The sequence below is a fragment of the Heloderma suspectum genome, chromosome 6, assembly GCF_057233095.1.
Source record: "Heloderma suspectum isolate Gila_16-S chromosome 6, 16-S_ref, whole genome shotgun sequence".
Classification (NCBI taxonomy): domain Eukaryota; kingdom Metazoa; phylum Chordata; class Lepidosauria; order Squamata; family Helodermatidae; genus Heloderma; species Heloderma suspectum.
Genome location: NC_139463.1, coordinates 9689371 through 9698486, shown reverse-complemented (window position 1 = coordinate 9698486; position 9116 = coordinate 9689371). Strand labels below are relative to the sequence as shown.

The following is a 9116-nucleotide window of genomic DNA, read 5'->3' as shown; positions in this document are numbered from 1 at the left end:
AGTGGCTGCATTTATATGAAAGCTAGCTCTTTCCCCCCTCACCCAGCTTCAGTAACCTTCCATGCACACCCCCCCCCCCCGAAACTAGGCAGGTAGTGTGAGTTTGGTACCTGAACTCAGGTGTGCTGAACCTAGGTCCTGAAGTATCTAAAAAAAGTAAAATACGATTACCGCTCCCCCATCTTCCGAAGGAAAATAAAACTCCCCATATAAAGAAGTCCATGTGGTTGTGTAACACCTTTGCACCTGGTTTAGAATATTTGTGGCTCCTCCTTTGGTGACTTGCCTTTTTCATACCCCTTACCTCAAGTTTCTAGGAGGCAAGCTGTTGAGGAAGAGTCCTCAGCCTAGCTAGAGGGGCTTCCTCCTGGTGCTTCAGGAAGTAGGTAGGTTAGATACTCTCTCATGTAAGACAGGTAACAAAAACTTCCCATTGGGCTCAGCCCCCAGCCTAAAGCTTTGATTTGCTCTTGAGAAGCCGGGGAGCTGCTTTATTAATTTAAAAATAGTTCAACACTGTGTACAAGTCTCATGTTCTGTAAAATGGAACATTAGCTTCTTTTTTTTAATTTGCCACCTGCCCGCTGCTTTACTCAGGCTCACTGCTGTTTGTCACCTTCTCCCATTCCAAGCTCTCATCGCTTTGCATGGGGGAATCCGGACCTGGCCGGACCCGGAGACCTTGGAACCTCCGGCATTCAGGACACACCCGGATGTGCGTGCAGCCTCGAGCAACCAGGGCAGCTTCTTGCGCAAGTCTCTGTGCCAGCTGGTCTGGGTCGCCCCCACCACAGAGCTTGCCATTGCTGAGCGTAGTTGTGGTGCGAGCTCTTCGTTCTTCTTGTATAACGGGGCGAGTCCGTATGATCCCACCTCGCCTCCGGCGGGGTTGGAAACTGTCCTTGCAGAGAATGATGCTACGCAATTCTGTCACCATCTCCTGGCAGACGGACACCTATCAAATGCCAAATAAACAGAAGGTCAGTTTCTCAAAGACACTGTCTCAACGTCACTTACAGGGCCCTCTCAACTGTTTGATATCCCTTTGTCTAAACCCTGCCTGTTCATAATATCCCTGTTTTCCTGGGCCCCAGGAAACCCCCTCATTTACCTTTGTATCCTGAAATCCTTGCAACTTTATCAGAACTGGTATCAGTCATCTCCAGCTGGACATCTACCTTCAGTTTTAAACCTCAGCAAGACATGAGGCCTGGTTTTCATTGAGAGAATGAACCTTGGTCTGGGCTGCAAAACTTCACTCACTGAATGCTCTGCCATACAAAACAAGTCCCTGCAAGTAAAAACTACATGTCAGGGAGAGGATTCTAGCTTAGCCTTCTTTGCTAGTTTTCTTCATGCAAGATTTCTTTTTTGAGATGGCAGAACATTCAGTCAAGTGGTGCAGCCCCACACATAGGTTTATAATCTAAGTCAGAACTAGGCCTTGGATGTCTCCTGTGGTCTAAAACTGGAGTATTAAACCATCAGGACTTGCCCTGGGCTCTGTTGTTGTTTTAAGCCAGGGGAGGGCAACCTCTGGCCCATGGGCCTAATCCAACCTGCGGACATTGCCCATCCTGGCCTGGGGAGCCTTCCAGGATTTCTCCAGCAGCTGCAGGTGGCGCTTGGCATCCTGGAGGAATCCTTGCTGTTAATCCCTGAGATAACAGTGGGGGATGTGGGTGGGTTGGCGACTTGCTCGCATAGTGGATTCCCCGTGCCATTGGGGAAGCTGCCACCTGGGCAAAGACACCCAACTGAGCGAGGCGAGGGGCTGGAGGAGCGCTCCTCCAGCTACTGGCTCAGTCAGGTGGCTTTGCCTGCCGAATGGGAGAAGGCACCAGGCAGGCAAAGCAGCTTCACTGTGCTTCTCCAGTGGGAGATGGTTCGGGCACAGAGCATCTGGCTCCAGCAGAGACGTTGGGGGATCTTCCTCCTGACGCACCCACCGGGAGCCAAATCATGTCTGGGGGCGTGGCCTCCCCTCTGACATCAGGGGCATGACCGTACCTCCTGACGTCATTCGGCCTGCAGAGGGCTGGGTGGGAGGTCATCCAGTCCCCACTTTTGGTTGCCCTCTCCTGTTTTAAGCTCTTCCCCCTCTCCCTCTCATTTAGTAGTGTGTGTGGCTGATGTCGCAGTCACATCTTTTCAGATTAATTTTATTTATTTTCTATAAGCAGATAGACATAATATAATTTCATGTGAACAAAAACATCTAAATTAAGTGCTCCTATTTTCTACAGAAAGTGAAAATATAAGGACTTGCATATAAAATACTAATCTAGGGGAAATTGCAAAGTAAAGGATCAGACACTTCCCTTGATCCCTCTTAAGCAACATTAAATACATAAAACAAACTGTTCCCATGTTCCCCATAATCTCAACAATTACATACAACTTTGGTGTCCCAGTGGGTTGTATCCAAAGCAGGTCCATCTGTGGAACTGGGACGGGGGAGGGGGGCAATCTTGCTACCCTTGCTGTCCCCCACATGCCTTCAAAATCTGCTTCAGAGGACTGGGAAACCATCTGGAGCAGATTTTCAGGTGGCATGGAGGGCTGCAGGGGTTGAAAGGGTGAAAGTTCTGTCGCACTAGCAGACGTCTGCTAGCACAACATTGGATTTAACCCACTAATATAAATAAATTGCTACATACTTATTTAGCACATCTGAAACTTGCATGCCATTTTCTCCAGTGTTTATAAAATGCTGCCAAACTTTGTACAACTCTCATTTTATGTGAGAACTTATCCTTTGTCCATATACTGTCCATGCATTATATCTCAGCACAAGAGATATAATTCCAAAAAAATACATTTTGTCGCTAACAGCAAAAATGCTGACATATGTTTGAAACATCTTAGTTTTTCATAATTTCCCAGTGAGTTGGGAAATAGTACTATGATTGTCTGTGGTACCTTGAAGTTTAAGGTGTTTTCTGTGGTAGAAATCAGTGCAGAATAGTAATTATTTATGGTCACATGACCATTACCTGTGCAATATAATGTGCCCCCGGTTTAAAAGAATTTTTAGTGCAAAAAGGGAGTGTGTGTGTGTGTGTGTGTGAAGGGTTGAGATCTACAGAGGCAAGGAAAAAGGTTGGGCCTAGAGGCCTAGGGTTTTTTTTTGTTGGGAGGGGTAACCCTGAGAGGAGTAGTTTCATTTCCCTGGTTAAGTGTCAGTTTCATTTCCCCAGTTAAGTTTCATTTCTTCAGGTTTCAAGCAGTACTTTTGGTTTTTGGGGAGGAGGGTATAAAAAGAGAGAGTCAGAAAGACTAGAGCAGTAAAAGCAGAGTCGGGGAGCCTGGAGCCTGAAAAGGCAACAGGAAGAAGCAGCCTGAAGAAGTCTAAGTACAGCTAGGGTAAAGGAACTTGCGGTTGGCAACTTTTATTTTCTCTTAATGGCTTTTGTATCACTCAGCTCTATTGTGTAAATATCTATAGTTGTGATTCCGTGCTTTAAATTTACCAGTAAACTGTTGTGGATTGGTGTGTCACTCACCCCATGTCTACAGCCTGAACCCCACATTATTGGGAAGGGGAAGTTTAAAAGAAGGAAGGTGGGACTCTGAAGGAGGCAACAGATCCTTAAGGAGTTGCTCAGGGGGTCCAGGCCATAAGGGGAACCCTGACACTGTGTAACATGTCTCCTGAAATATCCTCCAGAGCTTACTTTTTCATGCTGGTTCACAGCTGTTCACAGTCCTGATTGACTACATCTCCAACATAATGTTTAATTTGAAAAACAGCCTTTTGGACTAGGAACAGTGATATCACACAGCCAATCATATTTGGCTATGAGATGACATAACTCAGGGCAAACAAAGCTAATTCAGAGTAAGGGCAGGACTCACTGACCAGACATTGTCCTTGCTCTGAACTAGCTTCATTTGCCATCAGTGCCATCATAACTTAGCTAAATATGATTGGTTGTGACATCATTGTTAACAAGGCTGAAGAAGGACTTCATTTCAAACACAGAATAGTGCCCAAGCTTCAGCTGATCAGGACTGCAAAGAGGTTCAAGATGGGGCACTGGTCACAATGCCTATATACTAAGTACAGAGGGTGTGGTGGATCACCTGAATGTGTGTCTGTTGTGATCCATTTCTTCACTTTAGTGTTCCTTCGCACACAATAATCGTGAAAAAGCGCTCATGAAATATATCAAAAAGGGGCAGGGATGCATTTTCAAGGTGAGGAAATGTTTGCAAAATGCATCCCTGTTTCAGCTCAGCCCTAGTTAGCAAGGAAATATCTGGAGTTAACTTTATCCTCAACAACTTCACTTCAGATAAAATATTGTTATTGTTTGTGGACTTCATCAAAAGTTGTTGCCTGTTAGGATGCCACAAAAGACTCTACACCCCAGTATTTATCCAGCTTCTTGCATTTCAGGTTTCTTTGAAGTCCAATGCCATTCTTAGTTATGCGAAAGTATAATACAAATATATCTACAGAACAATATATACATTCTGACCAATCTCCTTTTATGTTAAATAGACATTAACATAATTCATAATGGTAAAATAGAAAAGAATATCGTGCAGTTGATACAGATAAAGGATTTGATAATTTGAAATGGCAATGTTTAAAATCAACATTCATTAGAATGGAGTAGTGAATGGTGTATTGTTGAAGAGATTTCTTTTGAAAAAGGGACAAGACAGGGTTGTCTTCTCCCCTCACTTTTGTTTGCTATTTTTGTTTGAACCTTTTGCTCAGGAGAATAGTAAAATAGTAGGTTATAGCATTCACTCTAAAATACATAAGATCAGCCAGCTTTCAGATGATACTACTTTATTCATTCATTCATCCATTTCAAGAAATCCAGAGAGATCTGAAGAAATATCAGCAAGTTTGAAGCTGTAAATGTTACCAAATCAGGATGATTAGAGATATATTTGATAGCTCATTTAAAACAAAAAATTGTTTTAATTTTTTTTTTAAAAATTATTTTTTTATAATATTTTATAATAAAAGTATTATACCCTACAGATGATTAGTTACCCATTTGAAGATGTTGGGGTTAATATATCTATTGATGGGTCAAAAATTATTCAGCTAAATTGTTTGCTATTACTGTGTTTCCCCAAATTACTGTGTGTGAAGCTGCAGTGATTTATTCTCTCCCCCATAATCAGCATAATTCATAATAATCTCAAAAGCTTTGTGTAATTGTAAAGTTGGATAAGAACCTCTGAAAAATGGTTGGGAAATCTTACAGCACAATCCTATGCATGTTTATTTAGATGAAAGTCCCATTGCGCTCATGGGACTTACTCCCATGTAAATGGGTATAGGATTGCAATATATCACAATTAGTGTAGAGTGAGGGAATCGGGAATTAGTTAGACATTTTGGTTGCTGGCAGTGCTAATATATGTGGCCTATTTTCAATTGTATTTCTTTAGTTATTTAACTTCACATGTTAAATACTTTCCTACACAGAAAATATGTCCACCTGTACTGGGAAGCCATAGCCAATAATGGACTTCTCAGCTATGTACACGAAGCAAATGACATATGTGACAGTTTAATACACACAGTGATCTACATGCAAATAGCAAGTCTGTTCCTACACAGAAATGCTTTCCATATCAGGAAAATGTTTCATAGGTGAATTAGGTCTTAGAGAAGCCTATCATTTGCACTTGAAATATCCAAGTGATATATCTTTATGCCTATGCCCAGAACATTCACAGTCATATTCTAAATTCTACCATTGCACATTTTGTTGGGTTTTTAGATACCACTAATTGGAAGATTCATTTTTCATTACGCTGTGGAACCCATCAGGTTATTCTTCTGATATCCATCATACTTGATCAAATCTTAGAATGTATGCCTCTGGCAAAGACTTACCTCGGAGTGTTCAGAGTGTCGGAGGCTCCATAAGAACTCCAGCATTGCCATAAAAATCGCTACGATTAAACCACATATCAGAACCACAAAGATTCCACCTATATTCTCCATTCCCAGACCTACCAAAAACACCAACAGAAAAAGCAACAACATTAACGTGGCAGGCTAACTTTTAAGGAGCCATTTTATAATGATTTAGATCAATGGGCCCATCTAGCCCTTTGCTGTTAAACCTTGAGCAGATCACAAGCCCACCTCTCAAACATAAGTTTATCTGAGTTTTGCTGTCTAAGAACATATAACTAGAGATGTCTTGGATGCTACCTGAAGTCTCAGACATGTGAACCACACGGTTTATCACGTACAGTACTACACATGCAAGATCACCCTGTAATACAACCAGGGTAAGTAAAAGGCTGGAATTCCTCCCCTTCCACCCTCACTGTGATTTTGGGCACAATGTTGGGAGTTGTAGGACTTTTTTCTGTCTCAGCATGCATAGGATTGCACCCCCAATGATTGTGGGAACAGGACCTTAGCTACATTCCTTTGCATACAGGGAAAGTGTGTATGAAAACCTTGACATTAATTATCCTACACATCAAATCAGGGAGTAGAAAGGTTGCTATGTGATGCTGGTTGCCCAGCGACAGCAAGGCACTGAAGGATGAATTTCCAGTACTGATGGGTGAATGGTTAAAATAATTGTCCCTTTAAATCATCTGGCAAATAGTTTTCCACTACAGATATACTTAAAGGAATAGTAGATGGGATATAAGGAAAAGGCATAATGGCAGTCAGATAAATTGTTCTTGTCTAGGTCAAGTGTTTAGAAACTTAGTGAATAGAAGAGTAAATGCATCAGCATGCAAATTCCAGATAAGATGATAAATGAGACCACTGCATTAGACAAGAATAATACCAGGAGCATTACATGTATTTTGATTTGTGTTGATAGCGTACAATTTTTTTTTAGGTAAGCCTGTGGGCAGGGACTGTCTTCTTTGTTCATTGATTGTAAGCCGCTCCAGGAGCCTTTTTTGGCTGAGGAGCGGGATACAAATACAATAAAAAAATAAATTATAGTTAATATTTAAAGTTGAATGGAAAAGATATGAGATTTCTACTTTAGGTAAAAAATGATGGAAGAGGCCTTCCCAAAAAGCTTTTATGTTAAATGGACAAGAATATAGAAGATGCGGAGGGAAATGAAAGCAGAAGGAAAATCAGCTTAACAGCTTGGATCAGTTTGGCAGAGCCAAAAACAGGTCTTCAGGTTTCCTCTTTTTTTCCCTAGTGTCTGCCTGCTCTCTTTCATTGTTGCCTTGAGGCTTTGTACAGTTACTTGGTGTGCTATTATTCAAATACCCATCGATCCTTTGGAAAAAAAAGTTGTGTGCCTATGAACAGCAGAAGGAACTGGAACAGCAGAAGAAACAGCAGAAGGAACTTGAACATCACTTTCTTGCTTCCGTTAATCACCATAGTTCTATCAAATTCAACAAGGCCAACCAATAGACACCATCCAAGGATCTGTTCCTATATATTTTGCATGGGTGCAAAGTCACTCATGCTGTCAGCCTCTGAAATGCTGATTTCCTTTTCCTGTCAAATCACACTGAATGCATGGTCCCTGTCCCTTGTCCACTTTTAATTTAGCAACACTGGAATAAGACCAACAGGTCACGGTGTGCTGGACACAAGATAAAAACTGCAGTAACTGAGCCTGTCGCTTTTGCTGGAGGCATCTAAAGCAAGACCTCTGCCTCTGTTGCTTGTTATTCTTGGTGGCAGGTGGACTTAACTATTGATTCAGCTGATGACCACAAACTATACAGTGGCTTGTGCTGGGGTTATTATGTACAACTATTAATCACATGACACATATAACATCTTCCTCTTCCCTCTAGAACAGTAAATCAAAGCATGAAAATCAATTATTTATTCACTTAATCTCCACACAGCTTTTAGACAAAGCCTCGCCCCCTGTAAGTGATTGACCTGCTGTTTTGTTTTCTTTTTAAGTCGAGGATCAAGTCTCTCTGCTGTTCTCCACCATTCTTTTTGCAACACCTATGGGATGTTCCCTACCACTCAGTAAACTAAACATGTGTAAGCAGAGATGCTTCCACTGGGGTGGCAATTTCAGGTCTGGGCAGCCAAAAAAGGAAAAGAGAATCTGGAGGAGGCAGAGTAGGTCAACAAACAGATGCCCAGAGCTGGGTATTTACCAGACACTGGACGTTTACGTAACATCTCCAGCCAATTGCCTGGGAGCCAGTATTTGGAATATTGGCACAAGTGTTGACCAGGCAGGGAGCCCCTTCTGCTTTCCTGCCATCTCCAAGTGGCTCTGGTTTAAAGGTTGCTGCCCCTGGAAGCAAAGGGCCTGACAGGAGATTGTTTTGATTCTGTTGGAGCTGCTATATTCCATGGCAAAGGTCGCAATCCAGTATCTGCAGTGCAATCATAGCCATAAATGCTCTTGGACCCCTGCGTTTGCACTAGAATGAGCTCACCTGCTGCTGTTGCTGTCTGGGATTTGTCAGAGCTTGCTCTCTTCCTCTGTGCTCTTCACTGAGTGACAGATCGCTGCCTTCCTGCCTGCCTGCCTGCCTGCCTGCCCTCTCTCTCTCTCTCTCTCTCTCTGTGTGTGTGTGTATGTGAGTAGTAACTATTTCATAATTTATCAGTTTATTTTCATCCCTTCGAAGCTCAGTTTTATGTTTGAGATGTCAAGATAAAGCAATTAGTGCTCTCATAAGTCTCTGGACATCTGATGCTGGCCAGTGAGGCACTCCAAAGTGCTCCTATAATGCAATCTTGTCTCTGCAAAAATGGCCTGGAATCCATGCTGAATGGCTGGAAATGGCTTAGAACAGGATCTTAGAAGCAAAATTGTATCAGTGTTCATTATGAAAGAATATTTGTATTTTGATGAGATAGTCAAAGAACTTAAGGGGAAAGATGACAATATCGCCTCCAGTCTCCTTGAAATGTCTAGCCCCCATTCCAAACATTTTGGGCCACTGGAGAAAACACAACTTTTTTCTTTCAAAATTCTTTCTAGAATGCCTGCCTCTCCCCAGATTCACCTCCATCTATGTTCAAAATTAGATTGTGCAACCCACACAATTTCCAGACCTCCACTTTTCTTTAACAGGCAACAACCCGACAGACACAGAAGAAGATGATATGCCAGACGAAGGCTATGTGTTATTGTACTGCTGGTGTTTCTCCTTCATGC

The 9116-nt window shown here is 42.3% G+C and overlaps 1 protein-coding gene across 1 annotated transcript in view; it reads right to left on the bottom strand.

Annotated features, from left to right (window-relative positions):
* Window positions 1–429: 429 nt before the first annotated feature.
* GRIK4 (glutamate ionotropic receptor kainate type subunit 4) overlaps window positions 430–9116 on the bottom strand; it is a 445828-nt gene continuing 437141 nt past the window's right edge. The window contains exons 21-22 of the mRNA XM_084807214.1: window positions 5870–5988; window positions 430–955 (exon numbers count right to left, since the gene is read on the bottom strand). Of these exons, the coding sequence (XP_084663340.1) occupies window positions 590–955; window positions 5870–5988 (485 nt within the window). The 3' untranslated portion in view covers window positions 430–589. The remainder of the gene's footprint in view (window positions 956–5869; window positions 5989–9116) is intronic.